Genomic DNA, 26,334 nt, shown 5'->3' on the forward strand with positions numbered 1-26,334 from the left:
GATGCAGAGGTTTGTGGTACAATTTAACCTATCACCTAGGTAGTGAGAATAGCACCCAGTACATAGTTTTTCAGTTCTTGCCCTCTTCCTTTACTCCTCCCTCTAGTAGCTCCCCGTGCCTGTTATTCCCATCTTTATGTCCATGTGTACACAGTATTTAGCTAGAACTTACAGGTGAGATTATGTGATATTTGGTTTTCTGTTTCTGCATTAATTTGTTTAGAATGATGGCCTCCAGTTGCATCCATGTTGCTGCAAAGAGCAGGATTTCATTTTTATCTCTGTGTAATATTCCATAGTAAGTGTGTACCACATTATTAAAATCCAGTCCACCATTGATGGGCACCTGGGTTAATTCTATTATTTTAGCTGTGGTGAATAGTGCTGTGGCAAACATTTGAAAGCACATGTCTTTTTGATAGAACAATATATTTTCCCTTGAGGATTCAGTCAGTAATGGGATGCTTGGACAAATGATAGTTCTTTTTTTCGTTCTTTGGTAAATCTCCAAACTGCTTTTCACAAAGATGGATGTATCACGTTACTGGACTTCAAGTTATGCTAGAAGTCTGCAGTAACCACAACAGGAAGGTACTGGTACAAAATACAGACACATAGCCCAAGGGAACAGAATAGAGAACCCCAAAATAAAGCCACACACCTACAACCAACTGACACTCAACAAAATCAACAACAACAACAAAAAAGAAATAAGGAAAGCATTGTTTATTCAATACATGTATTTCTTGCTTAAACTGTGCTGAGGAATCATGATGGAGTCTTCTCCTCCCCATCTCCCTGTCATCTTATCCTTTGATTAGAGATAGTTCTGAAGGAATCCTCTTAACTATTTCCTGGAATGCTGTTCTTCTACTGACTAAAACTGCTTTAACAGTTAATTTTTACTTAAGGTGGTAATTCACTTCTGCTTTTTGATATTCTCTGAGCAAAGACTGATACAGATGTAGTCTCAGGTTGTAGTAGAATATGCATGATAGTACAGAAGAAATATGCCCAGAAAAACAGTTAATAAAAGGCAAAAAAGAAGAGAGAGAGAGAGAGAGAGACTGTAACGTGTTCAACTATGAAGGTTTTAAAAAGTCAAAAATTAACTCTCATTTAATATGTTTAATACTAGAAAAAACTCATATTTGCAAGTAAAGGGGTAGTTCTTTGAATCATCCCTAAATCTTAACATCACTGAGTGAGTGATTTCACCCCAAACTCATTTTCTCTGCACCATACCAGGACTTCATTGTGCACACCATGTATCCTAGATTTTCTTCAGGGTGCCATGAGCCATTTGCCAAGTGCTTCATTTTGGATGGCTGTCCTACCTTTTCAAGGAGTCTGTGAACTACTGAGGGTCTAGGGTTGATTTCTTTGTCTTAAATACTTTTGCAAAGGGTAGAAACATGCAAGTTCTGTTCATGGATTGGTCAGTAGTAAACTCTGGGATTTGGGAAAAGTTTCTTATCACATTACACTGTCACTTTCAAAACTAGCTGTCTTCCCCCGTCTCTCCTGCTGAACTCTAAATTATTTGAAGTCAGACACCTGCTGTAACTTACATCGCATCCCCAAAGCAGAAAGCCCAGCAAATTATTTTGCTATTTTTAAAAATGGCACAAAATAAATTTTTGTTCAAGAAAGTAATTAATAACATTGCTATGTTTGTAAGTCTGATTTTCCTTTTTTTAAATTTTTATATTTTATTTTACTTTAAGTTCTGGGAAAGAAAGGTGCCAATAGCCAGTTCGGGTCTGACAGATTAAGTCGAACACTCTAAATTCCTTAGTCGCTCTAAGTTCCAATCCCGGTTTCTTCAGTGTGGGAGAAAACTGAGGACAAGTTTTCATTTTTCTAACAGATTTATTAGCTCAAAAAAAGTTTATGATTCAGCAGACATAATTCCAAAAACCTTTACAGAAGAATCTCTTCACTTCCTATGAGAAAAAGAAATAAAAAAAAAAATAAACATAGGAAAGCATTGTGTTAAAGACATGCAAGTTATAAAGTTATACCACCAATGGGAACATATACAATTTTAAAAGGAAAGACCACATGCTATGTTTAAATATACCCTGCTGAGGTGAAGGAGAGAAACATCTAAAAGTGAGGGTTCATAGTCTTACAGCCACTTGTGGACCAAAGTCAGCTGAATCTCAGAAGGGGTCTAAATGAGAAACTTTGGGAGAAGAGGAACATGCTCTGCACTGACCAGAAGAAAGACATTACTTCAGTATTTTCTGTATATCATATTATGGCTTGATTATCCCTTATCTGAAATGCATGCTACCAGAAATATTTCAAATTTCAGATATTTTTGTGTATTGGAATTCAGCAGTATACTTATTGGTTTAGCATCCTCAATCCAAAAACCTATAATTTGAAATGTTTCAATAAACATTTCCCTTGAATATCATGCAGGCGTTCACACAGTGTTGGATTTTAGAGCATTTCAAAATTCAAATTTTGGGATTAATGATTCTGAGTCTGTAGACCTAGAGTTCTTGACTAAAATGGACGTCAGTACCCTTTCCTCAGCCTTCCCACACTCCCGACCATACACGTGTACCTGCCCACAGACATTCATACAGTTTCCTTATTTTAATGTCCTGGGAAGAGGTAGAAACATCTTGTCAAAGTCACTCTTTCAGTGGTGGGCATCTGCACTCTACCACCTGGCTGCTCAAATGAAAGTCGAACCTAAAAGAGTAAGGAAAGTCTGTAGCCCATTTTTTTTGCTGAGTTTTTTTTTTCCAAGAGCTTCTTGAGTTGTGCCAAAGAACTACAACAAATATAGCAAAATAAGTGACAAAAACAAAAAGTACTTCCATCTGCAACAAGTATAGCCATATATGTATGTAAGCATTGAATGACCCTCCTCAGGGCATTTTAAATCTGCCGCTGGATCTAATAGCCATGAGAGACACAGGTAATTAGAGTCCATTCATTTGTCTCTGAAGGGCAAGAGCAGGTGAAACTAAATGGTTGTTTTCTCAAGGCCGTGGGTGTCATTACAGGTTGGATCTGGCTCCCAGGTTTGTCCACTCTCCAAAGAACTCCAAAACTCTTTTGGAAAAAAAGGGTATTATTGGAAGATAAACATGTCTGGATCTGCTTTCTATGCTTCCAATTGCAATAGTCAAGCATTCAGGGAAGTAGAGTGAAAATAGCATCCTCTAGAGTCCTACCTTGCGGAAAATTTCCTCCACATCACAGGAACAAGCATATTCTTGTATATGTTCAATGAGTCTTATAATAAAAACAGAGCCCTTTGTGGGATGTCTCCAAGAAACGTTATCTGTTGATAAAGCACATTTCAAATCTTAAGACTAGCTCTTGCCTGAAGAAAGAGAAGAAACCCTAATATTTCTACTCCAGCTGAGTGATGTTTAAAATCATAAATTTAGTAGCAAATAAGGAAAAGGCAGAATGCGGTAGAGGGGAGTGATTGGGATTTGGAAACAAAATATCTAAATGTACATTTCCAAAGTGGTATTACTGACTGTGATTTAAGTTAATTATGCATTCTGATATTTAGTAGACTCAGCTGTACAGGGGACGGTAATAATTCCATACACAAGTGGTACCTGAGGTCACACAAGTGTTTGAGATAACCCCGGATGTGCAATACTCAGTCTACAGGTAATTATATTAAATTCTTAATTTATATACTTCATAAAAAATTAATCAAAATTAAATAACATTGACAGTAAGATATTTACACACAAAAAGTTAACTATAAAAATCATAAAACAGAACAAAAGTAGAAATCTAGAAGGAGTAGATAAGGAAATGAGTGTATTATATTGGAGGGAAAAAGTTCTTATGAAGAAGAGAAATATTAAAGAAAAGCAATATTAATTTACTACATAGTAGACACAGAAGTAATGAAGGCATAAAATTATACAAAGAAAGGCATAAGAGAAAAACAGCAGCAATAACTCTGTATATAATGACAGACACATGCTTTAATGACACATTTTAGCCAGTTATAATGGTCATAAAGTATATATTGATAATAAAATTCTATTTAGAAACACAGTCATCTCAGCTAAATGAAGGCTTTAACTGAGACTTATTCTAGTAAAAGGAAGTAAGTGAAAGATACGGTGGAGACAGATGTCTCTGCAAATGTTTTGTGAAATTAAGGAAGTAGATAATTATTTTTCTTCAGGAGATCACTATGATGTGGTTGGGATTGGCACAGCAGAATGTAGAGATAGGTTTAACATGGAAGTTATAGATAACTAAATTGGAGTTTCTGACAGTCATCTGGAAGGGAGGAGTAAGGAAAGTGAAAGAAAAGAAGGACACATAAATCAGCCAGATTGATGACGAGAAGCCAGGGGCCTGCAAAGAGCTACTTAGAGAGTGGTGAAGGTCATGTGGAAGGCTGGGATCAAAAGATACTAAGTAACAGTTCTGTCTAATGTTAAACTCTACTATATGTACTCAGGCTGAAAATGTATGGTGTTTTTGGGTGCTGTCATTGTTTCTGATCATTAGGAAAAAAATTATTGAGTTCTACATCAGGGCATGTTCAACACAATACAGAACCAAACCTCTTCTGAAAGAAGATATCTCATTTTAGAAAATATTTTAGAAAACTTAACTATTTGAGCAGAGGCAGGGCCTTTGGGCTAGAGGTGACCAAGTGAATGGGAGTCCTTTCAGGAAACTGTCAAACATGGTGAATGAAAGGATTTAAATAATTTTTATCTAAATCTTGCTTAGAAAAGTAACTGAATTAAGTTATCAAATAAATACATTTTAAATAATAGCAGTTCTTTAATGTGTGCTTTATTTTATGTCATTTCCAATATTTCAAGCATATTAATTTATTAAATCCTTAGAAAAATAGTATTTATATTCACATATTAGTGATCAATTCAATGAAAGCCCATGGAGGAACTAGTGGAGTTGTTTTACAAAGTACTAAATGTCTGGGTCAGTCAATAATAGCAAGATTCTTACTCCAAAGCATTTAGAAAATTTCTAAACATTTAGAAAAATTCAAATATATTCTGTCTTGTATGCTTCATGCTTCCAGGTAAAACCCACTTAAATTTAGAGCCCTAAAGTGCCTTGCTTGCCCTTCTACTTTTCGGAACCTTGCTACTACTCTTCTCCTATAAGTATTTGATGTCTGGGCAAATTGGACGAATGAACGATCTCAACATGGTGGAGTTTTCTATGGAGAGGCAGATTCTGATGTACTACAGCACATACTGTCTTCCATTTAATTCTCTGTTATCGCTCAAATTGCCAAAAATATTTTGAAACATAGATGACTTCTCTAATTAGTAATGCATTGAATAGATATGTAAAATTGATCTCTTGGATAAAGGGAATTGTGTGTATAACTTGGAACAAAGCTTGAGTTGGTCTTGAGTTGTTAATCATCACCTCTAGTGGGTGACTGTCACTTTGTGTATTGATAGCCCCAACAAAGATGTCCTGCATAGAAACCTGTTACCTGGTGTGGAAGAGCAGAAAGCAATAAAATCCTTCTCTATGTGGGCTTTCTTAACAGCATCATCCTCAAACTCTTCTGTAGTTGGTAAAGATATTTTTCTACAAACTCCTGCTGAATCTTTTAACCACACCACACCATAGTTCTCTGGAAAGACACAATTTGATTTGTTACTACCTATCGATGGCTGAGAAGATGATGTTTCCCTGCTAGCCTCTGTTCAATGATATTTATTAATGTGTTTGCTCCATCATTAATTCACATGCAAATACACACATACATTTCAGTTACAATCTTTTCAACAATATTTATCTTTTCTAACCATCAAACAAATTGTAAAAATTTCCAAACATCAAAGTCTCAAGCTTGAATATAGAACAAATATCTACCAACTAGCCATTCAATTCACAGAAGCTGCAATCTGGAATACTGATAGTACGTGTTGTTTGACATTAAAAGACAAATAAAAAGAAACCAAAAATTCCTGGATGCATACAGAGTAGTATTTGAATGTCTGGTGTTCTCAAAGGCCTCAGCACTCACCACCACGGCAGGCCTGGATGATGATCACCTTCGGTTTGTCCTTCAAACTTGGGCAGTTCCTGGTATTCAACATTTCAAAGATTGCATTGAGTTGTAATACATCTGGGACTTGCTCAGAGTATTTCTTCCCACAAATGCCTTCCCGAATACCATGAGACATGAACACCAGGAAGGTGCTGTCAGAGGTCTTGTGCTCTGGGCGGTGTGCAAATGCCTCCAGCTCTGTAGTCATTTCCTGAAAGAGACCATATCACTGATTTTCAACTATGTAATTAACTATCATGGCACCTTGGAAAGCCAATAAATAAATACTTAAGCAGTTTCTTAAAGGATTCCATGACAAACAATGGGGTGCCAAAAAAAATTTTAGTCTTAATTTCAAGAAAGGTGAAGGAAAGTGTTATAGGAAGTCATCCAGAGAGTTATCTTGTAGAGAGACAGTAGCATTACTGAGTCAATAAAACATTTCCCAATTCAGTTATACCAGGCTTGTGCTGAATGACTTTTATGTTACAAGGGACCATGTAGTATCCAGCACTCTCTCAAGGCAAGTTTGTTTTTTAGATTATCAAGAGATGACATTTCTTGGTCTTATAACCAAGCTTTCTAATATTATTTAGTTATACGAAGGGCATGACCATTGTTTCTGTTGTATAATAGAACTTACCGAAGCCGTGAGATTTTTTCTCACATCTACGCTGTACCCCAGATTTTGTAGCAGCATTGTCATGCCTGTGATGTCAACCTCAGCTCCAGTTCTTCTAGGAAGAGTGTCAAATTCTTCATTGCAGATAATGAGAGCAAGACGTGTGCGGACTGACTTGACCATTATTGGATAAATCTGTAGGAAATGTAATTTGAATGAACAGCCTTGTTCTCTCCAATTAAATATTTCCATTGCTGGTTTATGACAGCTTCCCCTTCCTTAGTCCTATCAAGATACCAAAGCCTATGAACCATACATTGAAAAGGGGGAACAGAATTGAATGCTGCTTCAGGAGTATGCATGAACATTGCAAATGCCCAGATGGCAGCTGAGCTGACTTCGTTGTTCTTGATAGGTAGGATTTTGAAAGATGCACGAGCTTTGAAGCAAAAATACTGAATTCTAAAGCTGATTGTTCCAATTTCTGATTGTTTTTCTTTGACAAAAATTTAACAATACCATGTCTTAGCTTCTTGATCTCTAAAATGGGGTATGTTTAAGGTAAAAGATTATGTATTATCATGTGCAAAATGCTTAGAACAATGCCCACTCATAAAAAGCATTCAATAGATGCCATCGCTGATGTGATTTACCCAGGAAGTGGATCCAATTTGGATCTCTTTCTATAAACCTTGGATTCTAGGATATAGAAATCCTTCATGTAAGAGGATCAGAAGTATGATTCTCCAGAACTGCTCAATGAAGTTGACTCTAAGAATAAGCCACTGCATTTCAGAACTGCCTCAAGTGTATCTTTCACCCCACTCTATCCTTGTGTTCTGAGCATGGCACCTCTGTCGGCTTTTCTTTCCATATCCTTTGAGCTTCTTCTTGGGAGCAAAGCTTGACATTCCCTTTTGAGCCTGAGGATGTGGGCATAGCTGGGTTGTCCTGCATTGCCAGAGAAGCTGAAAGAGACAAAGAACATCATGAACAGTGGCATCCCTGTTTGTTCTGCTTTGTGTTTCTTACAGCCTCACCTACGGATGAAGCCAACAGAAGAGGAAATGCACTCTGAGGAGAACAATCCTGAGCTACATCATTAACACAGCTGAGTGAGTTTGCTCCTAATGGAGCACATTTCAAGCCAGAGATTTCCGGGTATGCATTACAAGTGTCTTCTTTCATATTTCAGGATCAGCCTTTTTACAAACATTCTAGATACTAACATAGAAAGGGAAAATTTCAAGTCTGTGCTTGATAAAACACTCAGAAAACAAACAATGTGTGAGATAAAATAGAATATAAACTTTTTTCAAAATATTCAAACCCTAAGATAAAATTTAATGGGAGCAGGTCTTAATTAAATCTACTAAAATATTTTTTAAAATATGTTTATCTTTTTATTTATTTACTTAATATACATGGTATTAAGCACAAGGAATATTTTTTAATGAATCTTTATCCTGTCCTTCAGGATCTCTTCCTTCTATGTATACATATGAAATGACATTAATATTGAATATATGAACTAGAATGAAGATACAATGATAAATGTTAAAATCAAGGTACACACTAGATGGATTCATAGCACTAAACATTCATTGCACAGACACATGAGGAAATACTTTCACAGAGTTTATGTGAGAAAATCCTTGAGGCTTTTATTTCATCACGGGTTCCACACAACCCGACAATGTGATGTCCTTGTTAAAGAAATTAATGTAACCTTTGTTTTAAAATAGAAACAAGTTTTCTAGATATGTGGAGGATCTTTTAGAAACTATTAAGGCAAAAAATAATATTTAATTCTAAAAACAAATTTGAAAAACGATTATACAATCAGTTAGATAAACAAAGGCAGCATGAAATGTGTTGATGTGGAAAAGAACTAATTAGACATATTGGAGAAAATTATAGAATAATCTTTGTTGGATAAAATGTTGGATTCCTTCATAAAGAAGTGTGAAAACAATAGAAAAAACTAAATGTAAGTAGTTATAGGTTATTTTTGAGCTATTTTTTCATAGTAAAGAATACAGTATTTATTTATACATTGAATATCCCATGCTGTGAAACGTTTAAGAAAATATTCATGATATCCTACCTTAATAAATTCAGTAGAGTAATATCTGAACTTGATAAATAATTTGCATTCCTAACTGCTAAATTGCTTTCAAATGTAAGTTTCCTTTTTTTTTTAAGAGTGCACTATGGGAATAGCAGTTTTTTAACAAAATAATAGAAGTAGAAATAGAGAGACGGTTCCAAATTTGAGAAAAGCCTGTATAAAACTTGGCCATGGCTTGAATATTAGAGGTGCATGAGAAGAAAGGGTCCCATATGAGTTTCAAGTTCCTGCTTTAAACAACTGGTGATGGTGGCACCAATAATCAAGTTACACAAAACCGGAAGAGAAGCAGGGTGTGGAAGTACGGCATGTTTAGCTCTGGGAAAGTTTAGAATAAGGTGTCTCTGGGAGATGGGAGTGAATATTTCAGTAGGCTTAAATAATGAAGTTTGGTACTTATTTGGGTAATCAGGATTTGAGACACAGATTCAGAATTTTTAATATAAACAAGGATAGTGAAGCATTGGGAACAGTTTCTACAAAAGCAGAGTAGATTACAAAAAGAAAATTGTATGACCTATCTATGAGAATTCCCAATAGCCCATTTACCCATGGTTCATCCTACAAAATTAATGTCAAGGAAGATGGGGGTCAAAGAATGCTTTTCCTTTAAAAACAGCATTACCTGGAAAGGAAGAAAGTACTCCTTGATAGTCTTGCATATTAAGGGAATTTCCAGATGTTTGATCTATGAAAAGATAAAGGATATTGAATTAGTCACTTATCATCTCTGGAAAACTATACCCCAATCTGTAAAACACTCCCCACTAAAAATTTCTCCCATAACACTGACTGACTGACATTAAATATTGTTCAAGATGTTCTTTAATTTAGAGAGTGGTGGGAGGTAGAAAATGAAAGAGGCATTGATAGAAAAATACGTGTTTATTACATATAGATGAAAACAGAAACATCTGCAATGTCAACTTAGACAGGCATAACCTTTCCCTAACCCTTAGAACAAAAGGCTTTTGCTTTCAAAGAACATCTCCCTCTGAAGGTGGCTTTAGGAAGTGCCACAGAGACCAGTGACTGGGAATTCACCAGAACTCTCATCCTCACCACGTGGTAGTCCAAGTGGTCATGAGATTTGGCCAGATCAGTTCCTGAGCCCTGTATTGGGCTTGAGGAGGGTTGCAAGTGGAGAATTTCCAGGCCTCACAGTGTGATCCACCCCCTGGTAACAGGCAACCAGGTGATCTTACTCAAAGAAAATACAAGCAGGCAACTGGAGGAATGAGGCCACTAGAAATCTTTACTTTTCTATACGTTCAGTATGTTCTCTGAGTGTATCGCCATCACTAAATTATATTTTATTCTTTTGGGAGGGTAAAATTTTAGAGAAAAGTTACAAAAAGTATTTGATTATAAACCTTAAAGCTTCATGTGGCTTTACAACTATATAAGTGCCTACGGACCCCTTGCACTCAATAAAAGTAAGTCCACAGTAAATATTTTGCCTTGCCAGGAACACTGGAACCCATAGCATGAAGCTTTTCAGATGGTTCTCATGAGCTTCAGCAAAGGAACTACCACATACTCAGAACAGGAAATGAATAATCAGAAGAGGGCCACTGAGGAGGAAGGAAAGGAATCAAAGGAGAGTCAAAGCACATGCAATAGGGACCCTGCTACAGAAACATAGCCCTGAAGCCAGGGATAAGAAAGTTTTCTTCAAATTAACAGGACTAGTAAAGAAATTAAATGTTAGGCATGAAGACAGACCCTAGGCAAACTTGAATGTGAGTCACTGACCCTTACCTGCTGAAAGTCCCAGCGTCCCTGCCAGGTACCTGTCTTCTTCACAAATGTATGTGATGCAAATTTGGGATGCCTGTGCCCCTTTGCGAATAACAGAGTCAATCACAGCTCGGGCCTTATCCATAACGGTAGGATTTTCACGTTTTACTTTCTCCATCTCTTCCTGGTTCAGCACCCTTGTCTGTAATAATTCATCCAGTAAACCATTTATTGTACCTTCACCCATGGAATCGATAAACAGCTTTCTCTTCTCCTTCAGGACCTTGTCTGTTTGGAGCACAAAGATTTCTCACATCATAAAGACAGCCTCATATTCCTCTCATGTAATCAACAGAAAGTGACCTCATTTTTATTTCATCAGTGAAATGTCCCCCTTCTCACAGTTGGGTAATCCATCTTCTTACTGTATCGCTGCCCTACTTGTTTCCCTCAATTGTCTCCATACGTGTGCATGGAGTGGCCTGAAGACTGAGTTTACCATTTCCACATTAGTCCCTGGAAAGTGAAGATCATCCTCTTATGTCCCTTGTTTATTTAACTCTGAATAATAAAGTAATGAAGCAGAAATAGCCCATTTCATTTAGGAACCACTGCTGCTAGTACTCCTCCTGTGCCAATTCTGGCACAGACTTCCAACATGTAAGAGTTTAATTTAGATTGTAAAATGACAGCAGGCTGCCCCTAAAGCCTCAGTTCCTTTCTGGGCTTGCCTTTCCTTTCTAAAGGCTGCAAGAATCTTCTAGTTCCTTCTCTCCTCCCTCTCCCCTCTTTTCCTCACTTCTGCTCGAGTAAACTTCCACAGATACTAATTATGGTTTCCAGAAGAACCAGCTCTTTCCACAACTCTTTCTTCCCAGCAACCTGTTGTTGGAAAAGTAAAAGACTCACCAGCCATGGCTTTTCTCTCCTCACTTCTTGTGTGGCTGAAACTGAAAGTATGCTTCGTCTTCCTTTTTGGCAGGGCCTGTACATGTATTGGGAAACACTTACTGCACATGCATATGCATGTCTTTATTTTTCTTTCCATTAAAGAATCAGAACTGTAGCCTACATCAGGTAGTGTATCCATGGGAAATTTTCTTCACCAGCCCTTGGATAGATCAGGGTAGGAGGGGAATGGGACTTGGAGAATAAGACAGGATTGAAAAAGTATGTGTACAGTTAAATTCACACAGTGAAGAGTTTCTCAATCATTAGAAAGCTTGACAGAGAAAAGTAACATAACCTTTGGATTATGTGAACCACTGTTCCCCTGACCCCACCTCACAGCTCTTGGGGAAATTGTGGGTAGTGTATGTCCCTGTGGAATATTTTTGCTTTAAGGGAAATGGAAACATTTTTCACCAGAATTAAAGCTTTTCTTATTTAAGGTTCTTTTCACATTGCTTATTCTTTTCTTTTCTTTTCTTTTCTTTTTTTTTTTTTTTTTTTTTTTTCTGATACAGGGTATCATTCTGTCATGCAGGCCGGAATGTAGTTTCTCAACCTTGGCTCACTGCAGCTTCCACTTCCCAGACTCAGATGATTCTTCCAACTCAGCCTCCCAAGTAGCTGCAATTACTGGCACATGCCACCATGGCCAGCTAATACTTGTATCTCTTGTAGAGACAGGGTCTCCCTAAGCTTGTCTTCAGCTCCTGGGCTCAAGTACTGTGCCCACCTTGGTCTCCCAAAGAGCTGGGATTACAGGCATGAGCCATCCACCCATCCTAGAGGGTTTATTTTTGAGGGAAATTGCATCATAGAGGCCCAGGGCATAGGCTCTGGACTCAGAATGTTGAACTTAGCATTTTAAACTTCCCTTCCTTGGCAAGATATTGAACTTCCCTATGCATTTGTTCCTCTGTCTGTGAAATAATTTTACTAATAGTATGTACCTACAGAGTTTTGAGCATTAAGTGAGAGAAAATGTGGAAAATGCATGGAACATAGCCTGGCAAATGGTAAGCAAATAATGAGTGATATTACTATAATTAATACAAATGTTTAAGGTTAGAAAAATAATCAAGGATGATTATGTGCAGATTATCTAGCTAAGTTTACATTTTGTTAGAATCCTCAAGCAGTGCGTCTAGTCATTCGTTTAGCAAACATATATGGATGACATTGCTCTAAGTGCCAGAGGTTCAGTCAAAACATATCATGGTCCTTTCCCCTTTGGTCTCACATTCAAGAGGGGAAGACAAACATGAAGGCTGGTGATATGGTTTGTCTCTGTTTCCCTACCCAAATCTCACCTTGAATTGTAATCATCCTCATGTGTTATGGGAGGTATCTGGTGGGATGTAATTGAATCATAGGCGCTATTTTTTTCCACGCTGTTCTCCTGATAATTAATGTCTCATGAGTTCTGATGGTTTTATAAAAGGGAATTCCCCTGCTCATACCCTCTTGCCTGCATCCATGTAAGACGTGTCCTTGCTCCTCTTTTGCCTTTTGTCATGATTCTGAGGCCTCCCCAGCCATGTGGAACTGTGAGTCTATTAAACCTCTTTTTTGTTCTATATAATTACCCAGCCTTGAATATGTCTTTATTAGTAGTGTGAGAAATGACTGATGTAGTAAATTTATACCAAGTAATGGAGTGCTGCTGTAAAGATCTCCAAAAATGTAGAAGCAACGTTGGAACTGAGTAAAATGCAGAGGTTGGAACAGTTTTTAGGGCTCAGAAAAAGATACGAAAATGTAAGAAAGTCTGGAACTTTCTAGAGATTTGTTGAATGGCTTTGACCAAATGCTGCTGATCTCGGATGAAGATAGGAACTTGTTGGGAACTGGAATAAAAGTGACTCTTGCTGTGTTTTAGTGAAGAGATGGTGGCATCTTGCCCCTGCCCTAGAGATCTGTGGAACTTTGAACTTGAGAGAGATGATTTAAGGCATCTGGCGAAGAAATTTCTAAGCAGCAAAGCATTCAAGAATTGACTTGGGTGCTGTTAAAAGCATTCAGTTTTATGTATTTGCAAAGATATGGTTTGGAATTGGAACTTACGTTTAAAAGGGAAGCAAAGCATAAAAGTTTGAAACATTTGCAGCCAGATGATGTGATAGGAAAGCAAAACCCATTTTCCAAGGAGAAATTCAAGCCAGTTGCAGAAATTTGCAGAAGTAATGAGGAGCCAAATGTTAATCTCCAAGACATTAATCTCCAAGACAATGGAGAACATGTCTCCAGAGTATGTCAGAGAACTTCCAGGCAGCCCATGCTATCACAGGAGTGGAGACCTAAGAGGAAAACAATGTTTTCATGGGGCAAGCCCAGGGCCCTTCTGCTGTATGCAGTCTAAAGACTTAGTGCCCTTCTTCCTGGGCCACTGCAGCCATGGCTAAAAGGGTCAAGAAATAGCTTGGTCTGTGACTTCAAAGGGTGCAAGCCCCAAGCCTTGGAGCTTCCATGTGGTGTGGAGCCTGTGGGAGCACAGAAGTGAAGAAATGAGGTTTGGGAACCTCTGCCTAGATTTCAGAGGATGTATGGAAATGCCTGGATGTCCAGGCCGAAGTTTGCTGCAGGGGTGGGACCCTCATGAAGAACTTCAAGTAGGGCAATGCAGAAGGGAAATGTGGGGTGTGAGCTCCCACACAGAGTCCTCACTGGGGCACTGCCTTAGTGGAGCTGTGAGAAAAGGGCCACCATTCTCCAGATCCCAAAATAGTCGATCCACCAACATTTTTGCCATACACCTGGAATAGCCACAGGCACTCAATGCCAGCCCATAAAAGCAGCTAGGAGGGATGCTGTACACTGCAAAGCCACAATGGTGGAGCTGCTCAAGGCCATGGGACCCCAACTCTTGCATCAGCATGACTAGGATATGAGACATGGAGTCAAAGATCATTTTGAAGCTTTAAGGTTTGGCTGCCCTACTGGATATTGGACTTGCATGGGGACTGTAGCCCCTTCTTTTGACCAATTTCTCCCATTTGGAATGTGTGTATTTACTCAACACCTGTATCCCCATTGTATCTAGGAAGTAACTAACTTGCTTTTGATTTTACAGGCTCATAGGTGGAAGGGATTTGCCTTGTCTTAGAAGAGACTTTGGACTTGGACTTTTGGGTTAATGCTGGAATGAGTGAAGACTTTGAGGAACAGTTGGAAGGCAGGATTGGTTTTGAAATGTGAGCACATGAGATTTAGGAGAGGCCAGGGGCAGAATGACAGAGTTTGGCTCTGTGTCCCCACCAAAACCTCACCTTAAATTGTAATAATCCCCAGGTGTCATGGGAGGCACCTGGTGGGAGGTAATTGAATCACAGAGGCGGGTTTTTCCCATGTTGTTCTCACGATAGTGAAGAAGTCTCATGAGATCTGATAGCTTTATAAAGGGGAGTTCCCCTGCACATGCCTTTTTGTCTGCTGCCATGGAAGATGTATCCTTGCTCCTCCTTTGCTTCTGCCATGATTGTGAGGCCTCCCAAGACATGTGGAACTATGAAACCTATTAAACCTCTTTTTTTCTGTATAAAGTACCCAGTCTTGGGTATGTCTTTCTTAGCAGCATGAGAACAGACTAATACACCTGGTATGTAATATGTAACTGGAATATTCAGAATGTTCAAATGTAGCAAGTGATGAGAACAATAAAAATTCATTGGCAAAGTAGGAGACAAAATATTGCAGGACTCATGAACTGTAGACAGAGGAGCCAGGGAAGGCCAGAACACATCTCTGTCTTTGCAATCACATCTTCAATTGCTTATCCCAGAAACAAACTCAATATGGCCAATTTATTTTATAAATCTATTTTAGGAAAAGTGGGCTAATAGCAAAATGCACACAGTATGTTATGTTTATCAAATTCTTTACCAAAATTCTCTTGAGTTGTTACCTTGATATTTTTGGAGATTAAAGACCCAGAGTTAGAAAAACATCCACCTTTTGACATGTGGGCTACCAGTTTTATTTCCTGTGCTCTAGGTGAAGAGTTAAATGTGTTTGGGTTTGACTAGAACTCACTGTGTAGGAGGACATCATTTTTTATTTTTATTTTTATTTTTTATTTTTTGATGGAGTCTCGTACTGTCACCCCACTGGAGTGCAATGGTGCCATCTCCGCCTCCCAGGTTCATGTGATTCTCCTGCCTCAGCCTCCCAAGTAGCTAGGATTACAGGCACACACCACCACACCTGTCTAATTTTTTGTATTTTTACTAGAGACGGGGTTTCACTATGTTCACCAGACTGGTCTCGAACTCCTGACAACGTAATCTGCCCACCTCAGCCTCCCAAAGTGCTGGGATTATAGGTGTGACCCACTATGCCCAACCTCTCATGGTGTTTTATCGTTACTTTGTTAATGACTTAATCAGATGGCAGCACAAACTTGTGCTCCTTGCCACTGGGAGGATTTGTAGCATGGAAGAAAGCAGAAATTGCCTGTGTATTACTTATCTTCCAATCATTTACTTTTAAATGATTCATTTTTTTTCTCTATTAACTAAAGTATTTCACATGAGGGTTTCTTCCCCAGCCAGAGCCATGAACTACTGAGTTGAAGCATGTCAAAGTGACATCCCGGAAACAGAAGCCATGACTAGACCATGTATCTGGGAATGTAGAGCCATGAGCCTTGAGTCTCGTGTCTTGGAAAGCTAAACATTGAGCCACTGGATCCCAAGGCCCCACTGTTTCCTCAAAAATGAAGATGTCAAAAACTGGAAACAAATCAATATCCAATTCAGGAGCATAAAATAACAATTTGTGCTACGCACATGCACTGAAATGTTACTCAGTCATAAAAGGGAAAAATTACTAATATATGCAATAACATGGATGAAAAAATGTTTCAATTATGAGTGAAAGAAGCCATAGAGGAAGGAACACATACCCTGTGATTCCAATTATGTAAAGTTCTAGATTAGGAAAAACTAACGTATAGTGATAGAAATTCAGTCACTACTTATCTGAGGAGGAAGTGGAAGGAGATTGAGAACAATGGGCATGACAAAACTTTCTGGGGTGACAAAATTGGTTTGCCTGTTCATTGGGATGTTATTATACTAGAATATTCATGTGTCTTTAACAAATAAATTGTATTCTTAAAGGGGGTACATTTTCTTTGACGTAAATTATGCAAAAATAACATTAAAATTTTGAAGCAAAAATGGTCAGTGGTTGTAATAATAGATTTTTTTTTTCTTGATTTCTGGCTGGACACACTCCATAAATCTGTAAAAATTTTGGCAAGAGGAAGTGGTTTTTATAGTGTCTGAGTTGTAATTACCAACCACCCAAGTTGGATGGAGAATTGTATACAGAGTGGATATAATTCAGAGGAACCGAATTGTTGACTTAAATATGTACTTGAAAATATAATTACAAAGGTAAAATCATCTCAAAATAAATGAATTTAGAAATTTTATTATAAGTAGTATTTTAAATGTGCATAATGTTATAAAATCTTGTCAGTGTGAAGTCTGTGCAACAGTATCATTTTAAATGACAGAGTAGGTACTATACAAATCTCTGACATAGAAGACAGAAGATTCCTGTGCTTGGGTTTTGGCCATTCCATTTCCAAACCTTAGAAGTTCATGGACCCTTTATCCAACTCTTCTTAGTTATGTTTTTGGACTATCAGCACATTTTGTGTAATATAACTTACAGCACTCATCAACTATTACATGTTATTATATTTTTTCTTTGTCTAAAAGCCTCTCTCTTTCTGCCCAACTTTTCAGTGTGGACTTTGGCATCTAATAGCCCTAGGGTCAACTTCTATTTATGAGGTGTGGATCTTAGACAAGTTATTTAACATCTCCCATCCTCTGTGTTCTCGTATATAGGAGGGGCCTCATAATCATTCTTACCTTCTAAGATGCAATGCCAGGTGTAGAGAGCATGCCATTATACCGCTCCTGTATAGTAGTCATAAGCTATAGCCCAGAAGCAAGGTGACGTTAAAATGCACTTTTCGGTAAAGTGCTTCTAAATTTTTTTATGCTTCATTTTAATATGTTAAATAAACAGTAATTTCATTTTATGAATAGGAACAAAGAGAAAAAACTGACTCCAATTCTTGGTAAGCACAAGTCGGAGAATTGAGTGAGAAGCCAGAGTCCACTTCAATACTTGTTCAATGTGATGTGCTTCTTTCCAACTGGGCACTACACTGGAAAATCTGGATTGTACAAGCAGACAAAATGGCTTGTTTGTGTCATTGAGAAATAAATGACATTTGTGTCAGTGGGAAATAAATTCCAAGGGACAGACTGGGTGAAGACTACGATAATTTATGAGTTCCAGTTTGCAGCTCTTTACATAAACCTGGGATTCTAGGATATAGAAATCCTTTATGCAAGGGGAGCAGAAGTATGATTCTCCAGAACCGCTCAATAAAATTGCTTCAAAGAAAAAGCCATTGAATTTCAGAACTGCCTGAAGTGTATCTTTCACTCCACTTTATTATTGTATTCTGAACATGGCACCTCTGTGACTTTTGTTTCCATATCCTTTGAGGTTCTTCTGGAAAGCAAAGCTTGATGCTGCCTTCTGGGCTTGAGGATGTGGACATAGCTGGGTTGTCCTGTACTGCCTGAGGAGCTGCAAGAGACAAGGAACATCATGAACAGTGGCATCCCTCTTCTTATAGTTTCACCTCTGGATGAAGCTACAAAAGAGGAAATATATTCCTAGAGGACAATCCTAATCTAATCATTAACACAGTTGAGTGTGTTTGCTGCTAATGGAGCACATTTAAAGCCAGAGATTTCTAGGTATGCATTACAGGGAGTATCTACTTTCATATTGGAGGATAAGTATTTCTACAAGCATTTTAGATGAAAACATAGAGAGAAGGCTTTTCAAGGCCATGCGTGATAAAGCACTCAGGAAACAGTCAATCCATAATATAAAACTGTTAAAATATGATTTCTTTTCAAAAGATTCAAACCCTAGGATAAAATTTAATGGAAACGAGTCTTAATTAGCATTAATTAATTTTTAAAAGATGTGTTTATCCTTTTATTTATTTACCTAATAGACATAGTGGTAAACGCAGGAAATATTTTTTTAATGATCCTTTTTCCCGTCCTTCAGCATCTCCTCCTACAATGTATACATATGGGAGGACAAGAATATTGAATACATAAACTAGAACAAATATAAAATAGAATGATGAATGCTAAAATCATGGTGTGCTCTAGATGGATTCATAGCACTAAACATTGCTTGCACAAATCTACGAGGAAATGTTTTCACAGAGTTTATGTGAGAAAATCTTTGAGGCTTTTACTTCCTCACAAGATCAACACAATCTGACAATGTGATGCACTTGTTAAAGAAATTAATGTCATCTTCATTTCAAGATAGAACTGAGTGTTCTAGATATCCAGAGGATCTTTTAGAAACTATTAAGGCAAAATAATAATATTTAATTTTGCAAACAAATTTGAAAAACTGCTATGCAGTCGGATAAACAAAGGCAGCATGAAGTGTGTGGACATGGAGAAGAACTAATTAGAATGATTATGTTGGAGAAAACTATAAAATAATAATTTAGTAGAAGAAACGTTTGGTTTCTTTGTAAAGATTTGTGAAAGCAATAGGAAAAAACTGAAGAAAAGCATTTGAGTTATTTTTGAGAATACAGTATTTGGTTATTTAGTGAGTATCCCATGCTGTGAAACATTTAGGAAAGCATTCATCAGGTAATCATCCTTAATAAATTCAGTAGAGTAGTATCTGAACTTGACAAAAATGTGCATTTCTAGCCTCTAAATTGCTTTCAAATGTAAGTTTCTTTTATTTTAAGGGGGGCACGTAAGGAATAAGAGTTCTTTAATAAAATAATAGAAGTAAGAATGGAGAGAAATTTTCAAATTTGAGAGAAGAATGCATAAAACTTGGCCATGGCTTGAATATTGGAGGTGCATGAGAGGAAAGGGGCCAAGATGAGTTTCAGGTTCCTGGTTTGAACAACTGGTGATGGTGGCATCAAAAACCAAGTTACACAAAACTGGAAGAGAAGCAGGGTGGGGAAGAATGGCATGTTCAGCTCTGAAATTGTTTAGATAAAGGTGTCTTTGGGAGATGTTGGGGAATATTTCAGTAGGCTTAAATAATGTAGTTTGGTACTTATTTGGGTAATCAGAATTTGAGATACAAATTCAGAATTTGTTAGTATAATATGAGTAGTAAAGCTTTGGAAACAGCTTCTGCAAAAACAGAATGGATTAAAAAAGAAAATTATATGATAAATCTGTGGGAATTCTCCATAGCCCCTTCAAGCACGACTCATTCTACTGAATTAATGTTAAGGAAGATGGGGTTCAAGAACGCTCTTCATTTAAAACCAACATTACCTGGGAAGAAAGAAAGTCCTCCTTGGGAGTCTTGTGTACTAAGCTAATTTCCAGGTATCGGACCTATAAAAAGATGAAGAACATTGAAACAGCCACTTATCATCTCTGGAAAACTTTACAGCAATGCGTAAGCCACCCCTCACTACAAATTCCTCCCACAACCCTGACTAAATGACAGTAAATGATGTTCAAGGGCACCAAAGCTCCGATCCTCACCATGTTGTAGGTCCAAGGGATTATAAGAATGGACAAGCTCATTTCCTGAGCACTGTATCAGGTCTCAGGAGGGCTGCAAGTGGTGGAAGTCCAGGCCTCCCAGTATGATCTGCAGCCTGGTAACAGGCAAGTGGGTGATCTCACTCAAAAGAAAATGCAAGGGGGCGATGGGAGGAAAGGGTCCGGTTGAAATCTTCACTTTTCTGTAATCATTGAATGTATTCCCTGAATGTATCATCATCACTTAAATATACTTTGTTCTTCTCAGAGGGCAAAATTTTGAAAAGAATTTATAAAAAGTACTTGAATACAGACCCTAAAGCTCATGTCAAACAACTACATAAGTGCCTAGGGACACGCTGGACACAAAATAATAAATCAATCAATAAATATTGTGCCTTGCCAGGAACACTGGAACATATAGTATGAAGCTTTTTAGATAGTTCTCATGACCTTTAGGAAATTAGCTACCACGTACTTAGAACAGAAAATGAACTTTAATCAGAAGAGGGCCACTGAGGCTGAAGGAAAAAAATCAAAGGAGAGTCAAGGGACATGCAATAGGGCCCCTGCTACAGAAATATGACCGAAAGGCAGAGATAAGAAGATATCCTGCAGGTTTATATGACTAGTAAAGAAATCAAATGTTAGGCATGAAGACAGGCCGTAGGTGAACTTGAGTGTGAGTCACTGACCCTTACCTGCTGAAAGTCCCAGCGTCCCTGCCAGGTACCTGTCTTCTTCACAAATGTATGTAACGAAAATTTGGGATGCCTGTGCCCCTTTGCGAATAACAGAGTCAATCACAGCTCGGGTCTTATCCATAACTGTAGGATTTTCACGTTTTATTTTCTCCATCTCTTCCTGGTTCAGCACCCTTGTCTGTAATAATTCATCCAGTAAACCATTTATTGTACCTTCACCCATGGAATCGATAAACAGCTTTCTCTTCTCCTTCAGGACCTTGTCTGTTTGGAGCACAAGGATTTCTCACTTCATGAAAACAGTCTCATATTCCTCTCACGTAATCAACAGAAAGTGACCTCATTTAGATTTCATCAGTGAAATGTCCCCCTCCTCACAGTTGGGTAATCCATCTTCTTACTGTATCGCTGTCCTACTTGTTTCCCTCAATAGTCTCCATACATGTGCATGGAGTGGCCTGAAGACTGAGTTTACCATTTCCACATTAGTCCCTGGAAAGTGAAGATCATCCTCTTATGTCCCTTGTTTATTTAACTCTGAATAATAAAGTAATGAAGCAGAAATAGCCCATTTCATTTAGGAACCACTGCTGCTAGTACTCCTCCTGTGCCAATTCTGGCACAGACTTTCAACATGTAAGAGTTTAATTTAGATTGTAAAATGACAGCAGGCTGCCCCTAAAGCCTCAGTACCTTTCTGGGCTTGCCTTTCCTTTCTAAAGGCTGCAAGAATCTTCTAGTTCCTTCTCTCCTCCCTCTCCTCCCTCTCCCCTGTTTTCCTCACTTCTGCTCACCTAAACTTCCACAAATACTAATTATGGCTTCCAGAAGAGCCAGCACCTTCCAAAACTCTTTCTTCCCAGCGACCTGTTCTTGGAACAGTAAAAGACTCACCAGCCATGGCTCTTCTCTCCTGCCCTTCTTGTGTGGGCTGAAACTGAAAGTATGCTTCGCCTTCCTTTTTGGCAGGGTGTGTGCACATACTGGAAAACACCCACTGCACATGCATATGCGTATCTTTATTTTTCTTCCCAGAGAAAGAATCAGAATTGTAGCCTGCATCAGAGAGTGTATCAATGGGAATTTTTTTTCACCAGCCCCTGGATAGATCAGGGTAGGAGGAGAATGGGGCTTAGAGATTAAGACAGGATTGAGAAAGTATGTGTACAGTTAAATTCACACAGTGAAGAGTTTCTCGTTCATTCGAAAACTTGACGGAAAAAAATTAACACAACCTTTGCAGAATGTGAACCACTGTTCCTTGACCGCATCTCACAGCTTTGGGGAAAGCTTGTGGGAAATATATGTTCCGGTAAAGCAATTTTGCTTTAAGAAATGTAAACATTTTTCACCAAAATTAAAGTCTTTCTTATTTAATGTTCTTCCTTTCCTGATGGCTTTTTGTTTTGTTTTGTTTTCTCACACATGGTGTCACTCTGTTGCCCAGACTGGAGTGCAGTGGCATGCCCATGGCTCACTGCAGCCTCTACCTCCCTAAGCTAAGATGATTCTCCCACTTCAGTTTCCTGAGTAGTTAAAAACTACAGGCAAGTGCCATCAGGGCTGGTTAATTTTTGTATTTTTTGTTGAGATGGACTCTCCCTATGTTTCCTTGGCTGATTTTGAATTCCAGCACTCAAGCAATCCACCCATCTTGGCCTTCCAAAGAGCAGGGATTACAGGCATGAGCCATGAGTCACTCACTCATCTTGGATGTCTTTCTTTTGAAGGACATTGCATCATAGAGGCCCAAAGCATAGACTCTGAACTCAGAATGTCGAATCTAACATGTTAAACTCACCTTCCTGGGCAAGATATTGAAATTCTTTATACATTGGTTCCTCTGTCTGTAAAATAATATTGTTAATAGTACGTATACATATCTACACAGTTTTGAGCAGCATTGAGATAAAATGTGAAAAATGAATGGAACATTGCCAGGCAAATGGTAAGCAGATAATGAGGGATATTACTATAATTAATACAAATATTTCAGTTTAGAAAAATAATCAAGGATGATTATTTGCAGATTATCTAGCTAAGTTTATCTTTTGTTAGAATCCTCACGCAGTGCCTCCAGTCATTCATTTAGCAAATATATGTGGACAACATGGTTCTCGGTGTCAGGGGTTCAGTCAAAACATATTATGATCCTTTCCCCCTTGTTCTCACATTCAAGAGGGAAAGATAAACATGAAACCTGGTATGTAATATGTAACTGGAATATTTAGAATGATAAAATATGCCAAGCAATGAGAAGAAGAAGAAATTAATTGGAGAAGTGGGAGATGAAGTATTGCAGGACTCATGAAAATTGTACACAGAGGTAGCCAGGGAAGGCCAGAAGAGGTCTCTGCCTTTGTCAGTACATGCTCAATTGATTATCCCAGAAATAAACTCAATGTGGCTAATTTATTTCATGAATAAACTTGAAGGAAGATGGACTAATAGCAAAATGCACACGGTACATTTCATTCATCATTTTTTTTACCGAAAATTTTCTTGGGCTGTTATGTTATCTTTGGAGGATAACGACCAGATTTACAAAAATATTTACGGTTTGACATGTGGGCTACCAGTTTTACTTCCTGTGCTCTAGGCTAAGACTTAAATGTCATTGGTTAAGTAGAACCGACTGTGTAGGAAGACAATGACATGGCTTTTAATCTAAGATGTTCTTCATGGTGTTTGTGTCTTTACTCTGCCAATGACCTAATCTGATTGCAACAAAATCTTGGGCTCCTTGCCACTGGAAGGAATTGTAACATGGAAGAAAGCAGACATTGTCTGTGCACCACTTCTCTTTAGTTTATTTACTTTTAAATTTATATACTGACTCATTTATTTTCTCTGCTACTTAAGGGTTTCACACGAGGGTTTCTCCCCACCAGTCAGAGCCAAGAACCACTGAGTTGAAGCATGCCAAAGTGACATCCAGGACACAGAAACAATGATTAGACCATATACATGGGGATGTAGAATCATGAACCTTGAGTCTAGTGTCCTGGGAATGTAAACATTGAGCCATGAGAGTGCAAGGCCCCCTATTTCCTCAAAAAGAAAGATGTCAAAAACTGGAAACAACTCAATATCCAATTTGGGAGCATAAGTAAACAATTTGTGCTAGACACATACACTGAAATACTATTCAGTCATAAAAGGGAAAAAATTACTAATATATGCAATAACATGGATGGAAAACTTATACTTTCATTATGAGTGAAAGAAGCCATATAGGAAGGAAAACATATCCTGTGATTCCAATTATATAAAGTTCTAGATTAGAAAAAACTAATGTATAGTTGTAGAAATTCAATCACTACTTATCAGAGGAGGAAATGGAAGGAAATTGAGAACAAAGGGCATGACAAAACTTTTTGAGGTGACAATATTGCTTTGTCTATTAAATGGGATATTATACTAAATATCCTCATATAATTAATAATCAATTTATATTCTTAAAAGGGGTACATTTTCTTTGATGTAAATTATACTAAAATAACATTAAAATTTGAAATGAAAAAGGTCAGTGGTAGTAATAATAGACTGATTTGGAAAAATAAAAATTTTTCTTGGTTTTCTTGATTTTCTTGATTTTATTTCTTGATTTCAGGACACACTCAAGCCTCCACAAATTAGTCGTAGTTCTGGTAAGAGGAAGCACTTCTTATAGTGACTGAACTGTAATTACCCGCCACCCACATTGGATGGCAGTAGGTAGACAGAGGGGAGATAACTTACAGGAACCAATTTATTGACTGAAATATGTATCCAGAAAATAGCATTACATAAGGAAAATTATCTTAAATGAACGTAGCAATTCTACTATAAGTAATATTTAAAATGTGCGTATTGATTTAAAATCCTTCTATCAGTGTGAAGTGTGTGAAACAATATTATTTTACATGACAGAGTAGGTACTATAAGAATCTCTGCCACAGAAGACAGAAAATTCCTGTGCTTGGGTTTTGGCCGTCCTATTTCCAAACCTTAGAACATCATATACTCTTTCATCTTACCCAACTCCTCTTCTTATTTATATTTTTGGACTATCAGCACATTTTGATTGATACAACTTAGAGCACTGATCAACTATAACATGTTGTTTTGTGTTTTCTTTATCTAAAACCTTCCTCTTTTCTGCACAGCTTATCAGTGTGGACTTGGCTATCTAATAGTTCTGAGGTTAACTTCTGTTTATGAGCTATTCGATTTTGGACAAGTTATTTAACATCTCTCAGCCCCTGTGTTCTCATGTATAGAAGGGACCTCCTAATCATTCTTACCTTCTAGGATGCAATGGCAGGTGTAGAGATCATGCCACAGTACCTCTCATTTATGGTAGTCGTAACCTATAGAGCAGAAGCAAGGTCATGTAAAAATGTACTTTTTGGTTAAGTACTTCTAAATTTTTCATATGCTTTACTTCAGTATGTTGAATAAGCATTAATTTCATTTTATGGTAAGAAGATCAGGTAAAAAAATCATTGTAATGCCTTGGTAAGCACAAGTTGAAGAACTGGGTGAGAAGCCAGCCCACCACCTCACTCATTACTTGCTCTATATGATGTGCTGTTCTTCAGCTGGGCACTCCACTGGGAAATCTGAAGTAGATAAGCAGATAAAAGGTGCTTGTTTGTGTCAGTGGGAAATAAATTCTGAGTTAAATGCATCTAGACAATGATAATTTATAACAGCCTCATTAAGGTATTTAAACTGATGAGATGGGCAATAGGAAATGATTGCAGCTTCCTAGGTAGGAGAGTCATGTTAACATGCTTGTAAAGTAACTATTTAATATTGAGTGCTTCACAAGGCCCAGGCCCTGTAATAGATGCTTCATCTATATTGGTTCCACCAGTCAAACCATTTAAAAATATTGGTACTTGGAATAACCCCAGATTATGAAATCAAAATCTCATCCTGAGCCTCCCCCTTGAGACTCCATGCACCACCACATCCAGAATTTAATAGGACATGTTCTTGGAGGCATTGCTGGTCCCACATGAACCAGAAGCTGGGTCATGAGTGGACTGAGTGTTGGGGACAGGAGAAGGGATAAGAATGTCTGGGAGTTGGTGCTTACTATAGAAAGAATTTGCACAAGAGTAGGAAGGAACTAGGATGAAGCAGTAAAAAGCTTGCACGGACAGGAAGGTGGCCAGAAGGGGTGTGGTCTCCTTGTATCAGATTTCTATACCAACAGGATAGAAAATAACGGAACCATGGAACCTCTACAAGTTAGAAAGTCTCATCTTGGAGCCAGATAGACTCAAATATCTAAGGAGGGATAGACATGGTCTTGGATGTGGTGTGTTGCCTAGCAGCAGAAACAGAAGCCATTCTTCTCCTTCAATCCACTCAAAATAAGAACTAGACTGAGAGATGAAGTATAAAAATACACTAGAAAGCAAGCCACTATAAGGACATATCAGCAGAAAAAAAGAGACTGTAAATTTAGATCTTGAAGGACATTGAGATGTTGGACCAATCAAATATCAAATGTAGAATGAAATCATTCTATATCAAATATAGAAGGATGTAAGTAA

The 26,334-nt window shown here is 37.8% G+C and overlaps 2 protein-coding genes across 4 annotated transcripts; both read right to left on the reverse strand.

The window, feature by feature from the left end:
- Positions 1 to 1,852: 1,852 nt before the first annotated feature.
- On the reverse strand, positions 1,853 to 11,550 carry LOC103248365 (caspase-1). Of its 2 annotated transcripts, none has more exons than XM_073020712.1 (10): positions 11,452 to 11,550; positions 10,564 to 10,744; positions 9,428 to 9,490; positions 7,524 to 7,639; positions 6,693 to 6,866; positions 6,026 to 6,260; positions 5,486 to 5,629; positions 3,198 to 3,307; positions 2,579 to 2,709; positions 1,853 to 1,946 (listed from the first exon to the last, which is right to left on the reverse strand). In XM_073020712.1, the coding sequence occupies exons 1-9, from the start codon at positions 11,533 to 11,535 to the stop codon at positions 2,611 to 2,613; spliced, it is 1,206 nt and encodes a 401-aa protein (XP_072876813.1). In that variant the 5' UTR covers positions 11,536 to 11,550; the 3' UTR covers positions 1,853 to 1,946; positions 2,579 to 2,610. The 2 variants fall into 2 exon arrangements, with proteins under 2 accessions (XP_072876813.1, XP_072876810.1); XM_073020709.1 differs by having other exon boundaries at positions 10,564 to 10,830; positions 11,452 to 11,526.
- Positions 11,551 to 17,923: 6,373 nt separating this feature from the next.
- Positions 17,924 to 21,891, reverse strand: CARD16 (caspase recruitment domain family member 16). Of its 2 annotated transcripts, none has more exons than XM_073020720.1 (4): positions 21,680 to 21,883; positions 20,783 to 21,049; positions 19,866 to 19,928; positions 17,924 to 18,105 (listed from the first exon to the last, which is right to left on the reverse strand). In XM_073020720.1, the coding sequence occupies exons 1-3, from the start codon at positions 21,792 to 21,794 to the stop codon at positions 19,909 to 19,911; spliced, it is 402 nt and encodes a 133-aa protein (XP_072876821.1). In that variant the 5' UTR covers positions 21,795 to 21,883; the 3' UTR covers positions 17,924 to 18,105; positions 19,866 to 19,908. The 2 variants fall into 2 exon arrangements, with proteins under 2 accessions (XP_072876821.1, XP_072876820.1); XM_073020719.1 differs by lacking the exon at positions 17,924 to 18,105 and adding an exon at positions 18,112 to 18,609 and having other exon boundaries at positions 21,680 to 21,891.
- Positions 21,892 to 26,334: the final 4,443 nt, after the last annotated feature.

This window comes from Chlorocebus sabaeus, chromosome 1, assembly GCF_047675955.1.
Source record: "Chlorocebus sabaeus isolate Y175 chromosome 1, mChlSab1.0.hap1, whole genome shotgun sequence".
Lineage (NCBI taxonomy): Eukaryota > Metazoa > Chordata > Mammalia > Primates > Cercopithecidae > Chlorocebus > Chlorocebus sabaeus.

Coding starts and splice junctions, on each gene's coding strand:
- LOC103248365 (XM_073020709.1), bottom strand. Junction 7,640..9,427: donor AGTACTTTCTTCCTTTCCAG/GTAATGCTGTTT, acceptor TGTCTCTTTCAG/CTTCTCTGGCAATGCAGGAC. Junction 6,261..6,692: donor GAAAAAATCTCACGGCTTCG/GTAAGTTCTATT, acceptor GGTCTCTTTCAG/GAAATGACTACAGAGCTGGA.
- CARD16 (XM_073020720.1), bottom strand. CDS start 21,794: ATGCATGTGCAGTGGGTGTTTTCCAGTATGTGCACACACCCTGCCAAA. Junction 21,050..21,679: donor GGAGAGAAGAGCCATGGCTG/GTGAGTCTTTTA, acceptor TGCTCCAAACAG/ACAAGGTCCTGAAGGAGAAG. Junction 19,929..20,782: donor GACGCTGGGACTTTCAGCAG/GTAAGGGTCAGT, acceptor ATCTTTTTATAG/GTCCGATACCTGGAAATTAG.